At 40.2% G+C, this 16,793-nt stretch overlaps 1 protein-coding gene and 1 long non-coding RNA gene across 5 annotated transcripts in view; both read left to right on the forward strand.

Annotated features, from left to right (window-relative positions):
- Positions 1-16,793, forward strand: part of LOC307171614 — a 457,352-nt gene that overhangs the window by 236,059 nt on the left and 204,500 nt on the right. The window lies entirely within an intron of this gene.
- The window catches only part of bod1l1 (biorientation of chromosomes in cell division 1-like 1), a 28,142-nt gene continuing 23,801 nt past the window's right edge, over positions 12,453-16,793 (forward strand). For all 4 annotated transcript variants that reach the window (XM_079893313.1, XM_079893314.1, XM_079893316.1 and 1 more), the window contains exons 1-4: positions 12,453-12,687; positions 13,433-13,557; positions 15,388-15,605; positions 16,456-16,634. In XM_079893313.1, the coding sequence (XP_079749439.1) occupies positions 12,571-12,687; positions 13,433-13,557; positions 15,388-15,605; positions 16,456-16,634 (639 nt within the window). In that variant the 5' untranslated portion in view covers positions 12,453-12,570. The remainder of the gene's footprint in view (positions 12,688-13,432; positions 13,558-15,387; positions 15,606-16,455; positions 16,635-16,793) is intronic.

The following is a 16,793-nucleotide window of genomic DNA, read 5'->3' on the forward strand; positions in this document are numbered from 1 at the left end:
ATTTTGTGAATTGGTAAGTTTCGTCTGGGCTTGTAGAAATATAGAGCTGAGTATCATCGGCATAACACTGAAAACTAATGCCATGTTTCCTAATGATATCTCCTAAGGGTAGCATGTACAGAGTGAACAGCAGCGGTCCTAGTACTGAGCCTTGTGGTACGCCATACTGAACTTGTGATCGATGAGACATCTCATCATTTACTGCTACAAACTGATAACGGTCAGATAAGTATGATTTAAACCATGCTAGTGCAATTCCACTAATGCCAACATAATTTTTCATAATTAAAGTGTAATATAAATGAGTTTCCCGTCATCCTATAATCCTCCTTTCTCTGCGTCTGTGAAGTGGAGCAGGACAACGGCCCACCAGTGCTGGTTTCAGACGCTCATCCACACACGACTGGTTTGGGGCATTTTTGATCAATATAAGCAGCGGCACATCGGCTCATATGATCATTATCTCCAAACTATGACCAGAAATGGATAAATATTAAGTCTGCTGTTTAAAACTAATAAAGAACCAATGTGGGAGAACAGTTATTATGCGCAAACAGCGGGAAACTCTGTATATTTGTGTGCGCATGTCAAAAGATTAAATCTGATTTGAAGCTTGTGAAATAGCCTATAAACTTGCAGATCAAACCCGATCATGTTCAGCGTTCATGTAAACACTGCATTCAGATTCATCAATCGGAATGAATTCAGTCCGGGAACTTGCTTTCTTTGCAAGCGAGTTTAAAGTTTCTCAGGGGAACACAAAACATTTGCGAAAGAACGCAAAAGCACTGACATATAATTTTGCCTAACATCTCTTTTTTTTCAACACTATGTATATGTCTCTTAGGGCTGCATATTTTTTATTTCTTTCTTTCTTTTTATTTTATTTTATTAATTTGTTGACAGCATTTGCAGTTACAAACAACACATACAAGTACACATACACACAACTACAGAATACATAAAAAAACAAATCAAATCCCAGGGAGTCTGCAAAGTCCAGCAAGGCTAATCAACAAGCAGTCCAATTCATACTAGCATCACTTCCAATATCAGTCAGTCACGTGATGTCACAAGTGTTGAATATGTCTGCAGAACTTTACAGTTCTTTGAATATCTTACTCTCAAACACAGGAAAGAAAGGTTTAGAGTCCCTGAACTTACATTTATGGATGTGATATGTTTTTTTCTTTCTTGCCCAAATTCATTCACCGATAGCCGTGAAGTGTAATGATTGCACTAGCCGAAAGGGGTCAGGGTCGATCTTTGCTCCAGCGGTAGCGTGGATTAAAGCTGGGAACAATAGTCCAACAAAGGTGGGGAAGAAGGGAAGAAGGGAAGAAAAGGGGGAAGGAAGAAAAAGAGAAGGGGAAGAAGAGAAAGAAAAAATGAAGGAAAGAAAGGGTGAAATGTGACGTTCAGAGATATGTCTTCCTCAGCATAGGTCTTATGATACATTTTCCGGTTTCTTCATGTGGGAAAATCACGCATTTATATTACACTGTTTTCTATTGCAGGTGCTCACCGAGACCGGGGTTCGAATCCAGCTAAAGCCAACTTTTTGTAATATTAATTTTTAAATAAATAAGCATTCTTTTTGAATGCATACTGTTCCAGTGTTAATAAAATATGCATATGTAATTTGTTTGTTGTGTTTTATTGATATTCTTTCATGAAAAATAATGTTATTTGCATTATTATGCAATAAACAAAGATGCAACCCATTAAATGGTAACTAATAGGCTGAAAATGTCTGTCACAAGAATGACAAAATGTACAAATTATATTTTTTTATATACAAATGTTGTATTGTTGCAGTGTACTGATAAAATATTGTGTTGTAATAAAGTTAAAGTAAATAAGCAAATTTTTTTGAATGCATACTGTTCCAGTGTTTATAAAATATACATATGTAATTTGTTTGTTGTGTTTTTTGATATTCTTTCATAAAAAATATAATTACCAATGGAACAGTGTTATTATTAGTAGTTGTTGTATTACTATTGATCTAATGAAGTATTTTTTTAGGTTACATTCAAACAAGACACTTGCAAATCTGTTATTTGTAATGAACAAAGATGCAACCCATTAAATAGTAACTAATATGCTGAAAATGTCTATTACAAGAATAACAAAATGTACAAATTATTTGTTTATATACAAATGTTATATTGTTGCAGTGTACTTATGAAATAGTGTTATATGAAGGTAAAAGTCAAAAAGCAATCACTTGCCAATTTGTTTTTATTTTACAATCATGCCAACAGAACAGTAGTGAATATTGAAATGTTAAATAACATGTTTTAAAAATAAATAAATAAAATGAAATGAAATAAAATAAAAATCAAGAATTAAAAAGTTAAATAAAATGTTAAATAACGTTTAAAAAACATAAAAACATAAATTAAAATGTTAAATAATATTCTACACAAGTATTACCAATTGTGAACTATTTAAACAACTGTTCACATGATATACACGATGCTATATACATTATTTAGAAAAGGTTCTCCGCATTTCCTCTAGCCACACCTCTTTTGAACCCGTCTCGGTCTGTGGGCAGTACACCAGTTCACCAGTACACCAGTACACCAGTACACCCTGCCCCTGTGCTGGCTATGTCCTGTTGCACTTGTTTTAAATTGCCCACATTTTTTACAAGTATTGGCCTCTACAGTTCTCCTGTAGGGTCTCTTGGGCATGGCGTCTGGATTGGCAGCTGGTGCGGCGGGTAAGCGGGTGCCCTGTACAGCTGTTGGTTGTAACAGTGGCTGTATCAGTTGCATTCCCTGGACCATTGGGATTCCCTGGAACATTGGGATTCCCTGAAACAATGGCACACCCTGGAACATTGGCACACCCTGGAACATTGGCACACCCTGGAAACCTGGTGCTGCTGGCATAAGTACGGTTGGCACCGTCTGCAGTGATGCTCCAGGTGCTGATGGTGTCAGCAACATCTGACTCTGCGCTGGTGCCTTGGGTCTGAGAGGGGGTCGCCCAACAGAAGTCTGCCTCTGCTTTGCCTGACCAGCTGGGCTCTCTGGTAGCTTGTACTGGTGCTGCTCCCCTGGTTGTTCTAGCCCAGTCCGTAGACGGTTGGCAACCTGGAGAGGTTCATGAGCTTCAGGGAGGGGCTGAGGCAACTGAATGCCCTGAAGCAGCACAGACAGCTCCTGCTTCTTCTGTCTGCTGTTGTACCACTGAATCAGGGTGTTCTGGTTAACCTCCACCAGCTGCATGGATGTTCCTCCCATCACCAAGCTGTTGCCCAGTACAAGCTGCCTTATCCTGCGATAGTCTTGCAGGATCAGAGACCATCTCGACAGGGATCCCTTGCCTTTTCTTTTGGGGCTTGGGTGGACAGTGCAAAGTCTGATGAAGATGGTCTCCACCAGACGGCAACAGTCAGGCCACTGGGCAGGAGTGCACACATCTGGTGGTGCTCTCGACTCCAGGGTGAGTGGACCTCTTGGGCACTTTGAAGCGTCCACTCAGCGTCTCTTACGGCATCGACTGCCATACACCACCCGTTCCTTGTCCCGGTCATCCAGGTTCTGCCAAAGAGCAATTATGGTGTTGGCTTCTGGTTGGTCAGGCTGAGGGCTGTGTGGGCCCGGAGATCCACCAGATGTTCTGCCAGCTGGTCCACATGTTGATAACCCGGGACATTTTGGTAGTCAACAGCCTATTAAAAAACACATCATATTGTGTATCATATTTGATACATTAGGCTTCTGTAGTAGCTCATATAGTGTGAGAATATAGAGCTCATCGTCGAGGAGAAAAACAAAATTATTCAGAGGCCCAAAACCTTTAATTATGGTGGCAAAACATTAAATGAAATGCAATACAATGATGATTGAGAGAAAAGTCTGATGATCATTTTGATATTTACATGTAACATGATTTTCTAATCAAGTGAACCTAAGCTGCTTCAGTCTAGTAACTAGTCATTAAATATTAGTAACAATATAAAAGTTATTCTTACAATTACTTCATAAAAATCAGTAAAGGTTTCACAGTGAAAAGAAACGTGAAGCACGTGCTGAAGGTGGACACTTTTACAATTATACTAAAAGACTTTTACTAGCTTGCAGCATTCTCCCCCTGTGCATCCCATAGCCTCCATCTGGTGGGTGTGCATGCAGCTGAGTCTACTCTGAGGTCTCGACATGTTTTGGCTCTATCAATCGGTTGTACAATTTTTTCAGTGCAAGTCCAGAGAGGTGGTCAATCTTGAAAGGCTGCTCTCTACACGACTGTCTGACACTCGATGGAGTTCGTGCGGTGGCATCCCACTTGCCCTCTGTCATTGAGGCAATAAAGTCTGTCTTGACCACATGTAATTTAACCAGTGAAGCCAGGTCTGAAGCAAATGGGCTCAAGAAGTACTTCACAACGTTTGATTCTGTTGTCCTTCTCACTGTGTGGGTGAAGATACTACAGTGCATTGAGCAAAGAAACATCATCCATCAAGCAGGAGATATTTCTCTCGATATCGAGGCAGCAAATAACTCTTAAAAATAAAGGTGCCAGGAAGAACCATAAAGGGGGTTTCACTGAAAGGTTCCTTGAAGAACCTATTTTTTTCTTCGTGCCATAAAGAACCTTTTTCTGTACTGCAAAGAGCCCTTCTCAAAGGTTCCTTTTATGTTACTATTGTAAGTTTAAATATATTTCCGGGCCGCCACAGTCTAGTTAACATAGGAAGCACAAATCTATTTGTGGCGGTCACTGTAGATATTGAGGCAGGCCGCCACAAATAAATCAATGTATGGGAAACATAAATTTACTCCTACAATGTGAGGTCACATGAGATTGATGGTGAAGAACCCTTTTATAATCTAAAGAACCTTTTGGCGCTACAAAGAACCTTTTGTGCAATGGAAAGGTTCCTTGGATGTTAAAGGTTCTTCATGGAACCATATACCTCAACAAAGAACCTTTTAAGAACCTTTATTTTTAAGAGTATAGATGAAATGCAGGGCATCCGCAATAAATGGGCCTCCTTGCTGGCTGAAGCCTCCCTAGTTGCACAAGCATTGGAGATTCCCGTTCAGTTCCACAAGGCAGACAGACGTGAAAGAAAAAGAAAACACATGGCAGATGATGCAAGCGAAGACAGTGTTTTCTTCGTTGCACTTGAGCGCATCATTAGTGAACTGAGCACAAGGTTTCAGATCACAGCAGACATATGTGAAGCGTTTGCTCCCATTCTGAGGCTTACAGTAATGAGTGAAGCTCAGATAACTGAAGCCAGTCAAAGACTGATAAGAAGACCTAACTTCTGAATTTGAAAATGAAGTCAGTATATTCTGCAACATTTCCAACTACTCTGGCCCCATTTGAGCTTCTTAATGCCATCTTGAAGAACTAACATGAAAACTCGCCAGTGGGCTTTGTAAATGAAATCTCGTGTAGGTGTCAAGGATCTAGCATAAGATTTGTTTGATTGCTTGATTCAAAGTATTTATGCAGGTCAGGTGTAATATATTTATTATGTTAGTATTATATGAATTTGTTGATATGTTAATGGTTTCTTTTTGAAATAAAAAAGAAGTTTTGAATAATCGTGAAAATAAAGCAGTCTTGGGCGTTTGTGGTGTTGTGAGGAGCCCAGTCCTTGGTTCTGTGACCGGGGCCCAACATCTGGTGCTTCGCCCCTGGATGTCATTTCCACTCACTGATGGCCAATCGCGTCCCGCTCTCTAGAACAGCTGGGGAACAATAGTCCAACAAAGGTGGGGAAGAAGGGAAGAAGGGAAGAAAAGGGGGAAGGAAGAAAAAGAGAAGGGGAAGAAGGGAAAGAAAAAAAGAAAGGGTGAAATGTGATGTTCAGAGATAAGTCTTCCTCAGCATAGGTCTTATGATACAATTTCCGGTTTCTTCGTGTGGGAAAATCACGCATTTATATTACACTGTTTTCTATTGCAGGTGCTCACCGAGACCAGGGTACGAATCCAGCTAAAGCCAACTTTTTGTAATATTTATTTTTTAATTAAATAAGCATTCTTTTTGAATGCATACTGTTCCAGTGTTAATAAAATATGCATATGTAATTTATTTGTTGTGTTTTATTGATATTCTTTCATGAAAAATAATGTTATTTGCATTATTATGCAATAAACAAAGATGCAACCCATTAAATGGTAACTAATAGGCTGAAAATGTTTGTCACACGAATAACAAAATGTACAAATTATATTTTTATAAACAAATGTTAAATTGTTTCAGTGTTCTGATAAAATATTGTGTTGTAATAAATGTAAAGTAAATAAGCAAATTTTTTTGAATGCATACTGTTCCAGTGTTTATAAAATATACATATGTAATTTGTTTGTTGTGTTTTTTGATATTCTTTCATAAAAAATATAATTACCAATGGGTCAGTGTTATTATTTAGTAGTTGTATTCCTATTGATTTGATTAAGTATATTTTTTAGGTTACATTCAAAAAAAGACACTTCTGTTATTTGTAATGAACAAAGATGCAACCCATTAAATATTAACTAATATGCTGAAAACGTCTTTCACAAGTAAATAATAACAAAATTTACAAATGATCTTTTTATATACAAATGTTATATTGTTGCAGTGTACTTATGAAATAGTGTTATATGAAAGTAAAAATCAAAAATCAATTACTTGCAAAGTTTGTTTTTATTTTACAATCATGCCAACAGAACAGTAATGAATATTAAAATGTTAAATAACGTTTTAAAAATGAATAAATAAAATGAAATGAAATAAAATAAAAAAACAAGAAATAAAAAGTTAAATAAAATGTTAAATAACGTTTAAAAAAACATATAAAAACATAAATTAAAATGTTAAATAATATTCAACACAAGTATTATCAATTGTGAACTATTTAAACAACTGTTAAAACACACGATATACACGATACTATATACACAAAAATATATACATTATTTAGAAAAGGTTCTCCGCATTTCCTCTAGCCACTCCTCTTTTGAAAGCGTCTCGGTCTGTGGGCAGTACACCAGTACACCAGTACACCAGTTCACCACTACACCAGTACACCCTGCCCCTGTGCTGGCTATGTCCTGTTGCACTTGTTTTGAATTGCCCACATTTCTTACAAGTGTTGGCCTCTACAGTTCTCCTGTAGGGTCTCTTGGGCATGGCGTCTGGATTGGCAGCGGGTGCGGCGAGTAAGCGGGTGCCCTGTACAGCTGTTGGTTGTAACAGTGGCTGTATCAGTTGCATTCCCTGGAACATTGGCACACCCTGAAACAATGGCGCACCCTGGAAACCTGGTGCTGCTGGCATAAGTACGGTTGGCACCGTCTGCAGTGATGCTCCAGGTGCTGATGGTGTCAGCAACATCTGACTCTGCGCTGGTGCCTTGGGTCTGAGAGGGGGTCGCCCAACAGAAGTCTGCCTCTGCTTTGCCTGACCAGCTGTGCTCTCTGGTAGCTTGTACTGGTGCTGCTCCCCTGGTTGTTCTAGCCCAGTCCGTAGACGTTTGGCATCCTGGAGAGGTTCATGAGCTTCAGGGAGGGGCTGAGGCAACTGAATGCCCTGAAGCAGCACAGACAGCTCCTGCTTCTTCTGTCTGCTGTTGTACCACTGAATCAGGGTGTTCTGGTTAGCCTCCACCAGCTGCATGGATGCTCCTCCCATCACCAAGCTGTTGCCCAGCACAAGCTGCCTTATCCTGCAATAGTCTTGCAGGATCAGAGACCATCTCGACAGGGATCCCTTGCCTTTTCTTTTGGGGCTTGGGTGGACAGTGCAAAGCCTGATGAAGATGGTCTCCACCAGACGGCAACAGTCAGGCCACTGAGCACGAGTGCACACATCTGGTGGTGCTCTCGACTCCAGGGTGAGTGGACCTCTTGGGCACTTTGAAGCGTCCACTCAGCAGTCTCTTACGGCATCGACTGCCATACACCACCCGTTCCCTGTCCCGGTCATCCAGGTTCTGCCAAAGAGCGATTATGGTGTTGGCTTCTGGTTGGTCAGGCTGAGGGCTGTGTGGGCCCGGAGATCCACCAGATGTTCTGCCAGCTGGTCCACATGTTGATATCCCGGGACATTTTGGTAGTCAACAGCCTATTAAAAAACACAAACACGCAACACAATTATTACATCACATCTGTCTAATGCATCATTCCATAACTGATTATGTTATTTTGCTGTTTATCACCGTAAAGCTTCTTTAACACAATCTGTATAGTACAAAGCAGAGAGCGCCGTTCTTGACATTTTCTTAACATGTTCTTTACAAAGCACCAAAGAAATAAAGATGACTTGACTTGATTTGTATTTGCATGTTCTTGATTTAAAGCCCTGGATGTTAATTTTTCATAATTATTCTAGCTAATCTGAAAGTTAGCAAGTGGTGTTTACCGTCTCTTCATCATCATCATCATCCTGACCAGCATCCTCCGGCTCTGAGGGGAGAGTTGAAACATGTTTCAGAGGGAACAGGTGTGACAGCAGTCCCTGAGGGTCCAGGTGATGAAGGAGACGGTGTGAGGCCATGTTTGGGGTCAGGGACCAGTGAAGGAGATGTGGAGCCCAGTGCAGATGCGGCACTGCTGGTGACCAGGGTGGAAGAACCCGGTGTCAGTGTGGAAGAGGGTGGTGACAGAACAGCCTCCGGATCCGTTATTGTGTGATCCTCGCTGATGTCACAGAAGCCCTCATCTTCCTCTCGCTCCTCATCTTCCTCTCGCTCCTCATCTTCCTCTCGCTCCTCATCTTCCTCTCGCTCCTCATCTTCCTCTCGCTCCTCATCTTCCTCTCGCTCCTCCACACTGAGGTCCTCAATGAGCTCTGCTGTCTGCTCAGAGTCTGGGTTCATGGCCAGTCTGCTGGAACAGATACTGCACTCCAATGAGCTCACCTGAAATAACAACAACAAAGAAACAGAAATTAAATACAATGTTGTGTATCATATTTGATACATTAGGCTTCTGTAGTAGCTCATATATTGTGAGAATATAGAGCTCATCGTCGAGGAGAAACAAATATTATTTAGAGGCCCAAAACCTTTAATTATGGGGCAAAACATTAAATGAAATGCAATACAATGATGATTGAGAGAAAAGTCTGATGATCATTTTGATATTTACATGTAACATGATTTTCTAATCAAGTGAACCTAAGCTGCTTCAGTCTAGTAACTAGTCATTAAATATTACTAACAATATAAAAGTTATTCTTACAATTACTTTATAAAAATCAGTAAAGGTTTCACAGTGAAAAGAAACGTGAAGCACGTGCTGAAGGTGGACACTTTTACAATTATACTAAAAGACTTTTACTAGCTAAAATATGGACTATAAACCAGGCGACAGAGGGCATGTTTCCAGAAAAGTTTTGATCATGTTGATAACTTAGAAACGTGCATATCAATTATGATACAGTCGACTTTACAGGTTTAAATCTGACATATAGACGGAAGTTAGACAGAAATTGCAAGTTGATAAACAAAAAAAACATTTCTCACCAGTGTAACATGCAGGGGGACAAAACGTGGGACCACTTTCCTGCCAAACAGCTTTTCGTAATTGCTGTTTACTCAGTGAACAAGTTCTCCAGTGTAGCTGCGCAGAGCTGACGGCTCCGCTGACAGGGAAGCCTCCCGGTCCTGGCTCCACCGGTGTAGACCCTCCAGCAGATAAACCTGAAAGTTCAGACTGTTCGCACTGGTCCCTGTAAATAGACACAGCAGTGTTTAGGGGGTGTTAAAGAAACACACAAAGACACTTAATGCTCTTTCTTTACACATGCACAGTGTGTGTGACAAAGACATACCTGGGATGAAGCGGTTCAGGACTCGAGAGAAGTGGAGCCTCTGGCACATCTGTATGTCTTCAGAAGCACGCCTCCCTTGGTTAAGCTCCCCGTCTCTGTATAGAGCACAACACCAGGGGGGTCTTGAATGCATTTCACATGCTTCTTCTGGACATTCCAGATGTGCTCCATCCTTTCTCGGTCCAGGAGAGGAACACCCTGGGAGTCTTTGCCCTTGCTGCTCAGGAGCTCTGTAAGCAGCCGCTCAAGGAGAAGGATGGTAGTCTCCTCTCCACAGGTCCTCCTCCGGCAATGGAGTGCCAGCTCCTCCCTGGTAAGATGCTTGATGACATCTTCATCTGTCAGCACAGGCCAACCCTGGGATACTAACAGCTCTGTCTTTGCTTTGCGAAGCATAGAAACATCAGCCGCATCCCACTCAAAAATGCACGCTGACAGCCGTGACATGAAGATGGGCATCAGTTGTACACCCCACGGCAATCCTGCACATAAAATGCCAGATGTCCAAGCGGATCATCAGATCAGGCCAACCTCTGAATCTGGTTTTGAGCTTGGTCTCACCCACATCAGTGCAGCAGCCACAGTCCACGGATAAAACAGCAGGTGGATCCACACTAGCCTGCTGGTACCTTTTCACCAGACCATCTGGACATCCATCTTTTAGAGCTAGATCTAATACAGAAACTATTCTGTTCTGGTTTGCTTGTGTTCTTTGTGCCCTAATTAGGACCCAAGCCCTGAAAGGTTGAAGGCCCTTTTGTTTTTCTAGATTAATATTATTATTTTTATTATGAGGGCCCGAGCCCGGCTGGGCTGAAGCTAGTACCCGTGCGTGGGGGAATCGACAGCGCTGGGTCCGGAAACTTGGTCCATATATCAAACACACTTTTGCACATTGTCAGGAATTGTGATGAGTGTCCTTCCATTGTAAATTCCCTGGGCGAAGAAAAAACTAGAACAAACAAGCTTGAGATTAATTTGGATGATTTATTTGTAGCAAATCTTCAGAAAAGACAGAGCAGCGAAGAAAAGAAAGAAGCCAAGAAACGACGAAGACAGAAGACGGGAAGTTCCTCCTCAGGAGACAACCGCTTCCAAAGCAAGAGATGCGGATAATTAGACAACAAGAGCGACTGAATATAAGGTTGATGAAACTTAGGAAACAATCAATTGATGACAAACATTTTCGGAAAATTGTTTGAAATATAGAGTGGACTAGTGGAGGGTGTGGACTTTCATTTGAAACTTGACACAGAAGAACTGCGGGAACGTCTCCGAGACGCTTGAAGAAACCTTCCTGCAAAGCTACAGGACTGTGAAAAGCACTATAGTTTGGAACTTAAGAATACAAAACATTTGCGAAAGAACGCAAAAGCACCGACACATAATTCTGCCTATCATCTCGGATATTTTTTTTCCATCGCTCCTTATTTTTCTTTCTTGCCCAAATTCTTTCCGCGATGGCCGTGGAGTGTAATGATTACACTAGCCGAAAGGGGTCAGGGTCGCATGCTGTTCCAGCGGTAGCGTGGCCGAGCGGTCTAAGGCGCTGGATTAAGGCTCCAGTCTCTTCGGGGGCGTGGGTTCGAATCCCACCGCTGCCACATCTTTTTCATTACATCACTATATTACTCTGCGTTACATGGTTAGATTTAAATAACAATAAATAAAACGATGAAAATGATTACGTTATTTAAAGAAATAATAAATTAATACGTTTGATTAAAATAATATATTTTATATACTCTATACTATTTAAGTGTTTTTACACCTTTAACACTACTTTTCTTATTTTATTAAAGACAACTTTTAGTTATTTATTTATTTTAATCATTTTATTTATTTATTTTAATCAAATGTGTTAGCCAATTTATTATTTATTTAAATAAAAATATTTATTTTAATTTTGTTCATTATTTTCATATTATTTTTATTTAAATAACCCTTTTAATCAAATTATTTTAATCAAATACTTGTATTCATTATTTTTCAAATCAAATTTAATTTTAATCAATTTATTAATTTATTATTTTGATTTAAATCGCGTTTTAGTTATTAAGTTAATCAATTCTTTATTTTAAATATTAAAATCAATTTTATTTTAATCAAATGTATTAATTTATTACATAAATCAATAAAAATATATATTTATATTAATCATTTTATTCATTTTAATCAAATACTTTTTAATCAAATGATTTAAATCAAATATCTTTATTCATTATTACTTATTTAAATTAAATTTCCTTTTTATCAATTTATTATTTCATTATTTCATTTGAATCTCGCTTTAGTTATTTAGTTAAATTATTCTTTTATTTTATATATTCAAACCAAATTTTATTTTAATAATGTATTATTTTAATCAAATGCATTAATTTTTATTATTTATTTAAATAAAAGTATATAAGTATATATAAAAAAACAGTTTAATCCTTTTTTATTTTTTAAAAAACATGTTTTATTTATAATTATTTAAATAACATTTTAATCAATGTATTTTAATTTAATTAATTAATTAATTAGTTGTGTGTATTTTACTTTTACAGTTGTACTCCGCCGCTGTAAAGGATCAAACCTATGGATCAAACTCGCAGTGTGTCCTCTAGATGGCGCTGAAGGTCCGCGCTTGTTTTGATTTTTCTCCTTCTCCTGTTTCCTGTGTGCGGTATAAACTTCCGGGTCGTCGCTCCCTCAGTAGCGCGCATCCGCGGTTCTGCTGTTTTCGGAGGTTCTGCTGGACCGAGTTCTGCTGGTGTCGGTTCCGAGTGTGTGGCGATGGCGGCTCTTCACCCCGGAGACCCGCAGCTGGTGTCGATGATCGTCAATCACCTGAAGACGGAGGGCCTGTTCGACCAGTTCCGCAGAGACTGCCTGGCGGACGTGGATACAAAGGCAAAACACTCATTTACCTCACAACAACACGACTTTACCATGAGTTTACCTCAGGAACCACAGTAATAGCATGGTGTTATCTGAAGTGCCTAGTCTCCGATGTTCCCGTCCGATACTGTCACAGAACTAATCATGTATTTGTTGATAATCGATCACGAGAGTCCTGTGATAAACCGCTCAGTTTGGCAGCTCACGGGTTAATGTTAAATCAGCATAGATCAATAATATCAATATCTGCCAATAATATGTCTTAGTAAGATGATATTTAAATGCTCAGTTTTATGATCAAAGCTCTGTAGTTTTAAAACAATAATGCAATGCAATACAGCGATGATTGACAGATGAACAGATAACCCTTGTTCTTCTGATGATCATATGTGATACTCGTGATGTTTATGATAAATGATGTCTGGATAATGAAGTAAACCTGCTGCAGTCCAGCTGAAATATTAACAATATCAAAGTTATTCTCACGTCTACTTGATAAACTCAGGTCAGATTTGACAGCAGAAAGAAGATGTTTAACAGTTATTCTGAGGGACTGTTACTGGATAAAGAAGGTTATAGTTTACTGTGTGATGTTTAATAAAGAAGGTTATAGTTTACTGTGTGATGTTTGGTAAAGAAGGTTATAGTTTACTGTGTGATGTTTGATATAGAAGGTTATAGTTTACTGTGTGATGTTTGATAAAGAGGGTAATAGTTAATAGTAATGGTTAATAATCTGTGTTGTTGTTCTCCTCAGCCGGCGTATCTGCACTTGCGACAGCGGGTCGATAACTTCGTGTCCAATCATCTGGCCAATCACACCTGGAGTCCACAGCTCAACAAGAACCAGCTGAGGAACAGCATCAGACAACTGGTCCTGCAGTACGTCTGTGTGTGTGTGTGTGTGTGTGTGTGTGTGTGTGTCTATTAGTCTATTCGTGTGTCTCTCTGTCCATTCATCTGTCTGATCGTCTGTTTGTTTGTCCGTTTGTTTGTTTGTCTGTCTGTCCATTCGTTTGTATGTTTGTCTGTCTATCTGTCTGTCGTTTTGTTTGCCTGACTCTCTGTCTGTCTGTCTGTCCGATCGTCTGTTTGTCCATTTGTTTTTTTGCCTGTCTGTACTTTTGTCTGTTTGTCTTTCCATTCGTTTGTATGTTTGTCTGTCTGTCTGTTTGTCTGTGTGGTCATCTGTCTGTCCTTTTGTTTGTCTGTCTGTCTTTTTGTCTGTTTGTCTGTCTGTCCTTTTGTTTGTCTGTCCGTTTGTCTGTCTGTCTTTTTGTCTGTTTGTCTGTCTGTCCATTCGTTTGTCTGTCTGTCTTTTTGTCTGTCTGTCCATTCGTTTGTCTGTTTGTCTGTCTGTCCTTTTGTCTTTTTGTCTGTCTGTCCGATCGTCTGTCTGTTTGTCTGTCTGTCCTTTTGTCTTTTTTTCTGTCTGTCCGATCGTCTGTCCATTTGTTTTTTTGCCTGTCTGTACTTTTGTCTGTTTGTCTGTCTGTCCATTCATTTGTATGTTTGTCTGTCTATCTGTTTGTCTGTCTGTCTGGTCATCTGTCTGTCCTTTTTGTCTGTCTGTCCATTCATTTGTATGTTTGTCTGTCTGACTGGTCATCTGTCTGTCTTTTGTCTGTCTGTTTGTCTGTTTCTCTTTTCATTCGTTTGTATGTTTGTCTGTCTATCTGTCCTTTTGTCTGTTTGTCTGTCTGTCCATTCATTTGTATGTTTGTCTGTCCATTCGTTTGTCTGTTTGTCTGTCCATTCGTTTGTCTGTTTGTCTGTCTGTCTGTTTGTCTGTGTGGTCATCTGTCTGTCCTTTTGTTTGTCTGTCCGTTTGTCTGTCTGTCTGTCTGTCTGTCTGTCTGTCTGTTTGTCTGTCTGTCTGTCTGTCTGTCCATTCGTCTGTTTGTCTGTCTGTCTTTTTGTCTGTCTGTCCATTCGTTTGTCTGTCTGTCTGTCTGTTTGTCTGTCTATCTGTCCTTTTGTCTGTTTGTCTGTCTGTCTGTCCATTCATTTGTATGTTTGTCTGTCCATTCGTTTGTTTGTCTGTTTGTCTGTGTGGTCATCTGTCTGTCCTTTTGTTTGTCTGTCCGTTTGTCTGTCTGTCTGTCTGTCTGTCCATTCGTTTGTCTGTTTGTCTGTCTGTCTGGTCATCTGTCTGTCCTTTTGTCTGTCTGTTTGTCTGTCTGTCCGTTCGTCTATCTGTCCTTTTGTCTGTTTGTCTGTCTGTCCATTCATTTGTATGTTTGTCTGTCCATTCGTTTGTCTGTTTGTCTGTCTGTTTGTCTGTGTGGTCATCTGTCTGTCCTTTTGTCTGTCTGTCCTTCTGTCTGTCCTTTTGTTTGTCTGTCTGTCCGTTCGTCTATCTGTCCTTTTGTCTGTTTGTCTGTCTGTCCATTCATTTGTATGTTTGTCTGTCCATTCGTTTGTCTGTTTGTCTGTCTGTTTGTCTGTCTGTCCTTCTGTCTGTCCTTTTGTCTGTCTGTCCTTCTGTCTGTCCTTTTGTTTGTCTGACTTTCTGTCTCTGTTCGTCTGTCTGGTCATGTCTATCTGTCTGTCCTTTTGTTTGTCCGTTCTTCTGTCTGTCCTTTTGTCTGTCTGTCTGTCTGTTCGTTTGTCTGTTCGTCTGTCCTCCTGTCTCTCACTCTCTCTCTCTCTCTCTCTCTCCTCCTCTTGTGTGTGTGTGTGTGTGTGTGTGTGTGTGTGTGTGTGTGTCAGGTCGGGTATGCTGGAGCAGGGAGTGGACCGGATCGTGGCTCAGGTCGTGGACCCGAAGGTCCATCACACGTTTCGTCCACAGGTCGAGCGAATCGTCCGGAGGTTTCTGTCTCCCAACAGCCACGTGGAGGAGGACGAACTTCCTGCTGTAGCTCCGCCCCTTCCTGTGGAGAACCCGGAACCGGAGCCGCTGACCGCAGATGAGGGAGATGATGCGGGTCAGCGTCTCACATATTATTATATCACTGCAAATAATGATGTTCTTCCTCAGTGTTTCTGTCTCGTTCTCCAGCACTAACATCTGAACGTTCTCAAATCAAGTCACATTTACTGGAGAAGAGGAAGCATGACTGAAGATATTAAGTTTTGTCTAATATTTTTATTTTACACATAAAATATTTTTAAGTTTTATATTTTTAGGTTTTGTTCTTTTTTCGTGAGAACATTTGTGGTTTCTGTAAAAGACATTCTTAGTCTCAGTGAGTTATAAATTCCCTAGTTAAAGGTGCAGTGTGTAATATTCAGGAGGATCTGTGGACAGAAATGCAATATCATATACATAACTATGTTTTCAGTGGTGTATAAAGACCTTACGTAATGAACCGTTATGTGTTATTAGCTTAGAATGAGCATTTCTCTCTACACACACCGCGGGTCCGCTGACATCCACATGTCTCTACGGTGGCCCTGAGCGGACAAACGCGTTTCCCCACTATGTTGTTCTTCATGATAAGAAGCTTCAGCTAAAGTCAGTGGATAAACACTGACACAATGATGAACAAGTAACAATAATATTCGCAATAACATCGTTTTACTGAATAATTAAGTAAACATAATTTCTTAATTGATCTTTGTAAAGAAACCTCTTAACTGGCTACTCTCTGCTGTCTCACTTCCTGTCGGCCAACGTAACTTCTGTTGGGTGCAGTTCACAACCTCACCACTAGATGCACTAAAACTTACACACTGCACCTTTAAATAAAGGCCAACAAAAGGAATGAGTAATAAAGCCGCAGATGTTTGAGACGGTTGTCCTCAGCTTCTCTGATCTGTGTTTGTGTCCTCCAGCTGCAAGTTCCAGCGCTGATGTTCAGATCCAGACCAGCGTTTCAGACCCGATCCACGATCCCACAGAGAATGAGATGATGGACATCAGCCTCCCTGAGGAAGAGGAGGAGGAGCGCGAAGAGATGAAGGAGGAGGAGAAGGAGGAGTCTGGAAACGATGGAGGAGAAGCAGAAGAACAGGTGAAGGAGGAGGAGGAGGAGTTTCACACACTCACATGTTAGCGGCCCCTTAGTTAATCACTAATGATCTTTACAATGGAAGTGAATCATTTCATGAATCATGAACTTTATCTGGACAATAACTTTATTCTAGATCTGCTGTAAAGCCTAAACACTCTC

Source organism: Squalius cephalus (assembly GCF_949319135.1).
Source record: "Squalius cephalus genome assembly, chromosome: 14".
Lineage (NCBI taxonomy): Eukaryota > Metazoa > Chordata > Actinopteri > Cypriniformes > Leuciscidae > Squalius > Squalius cephalus.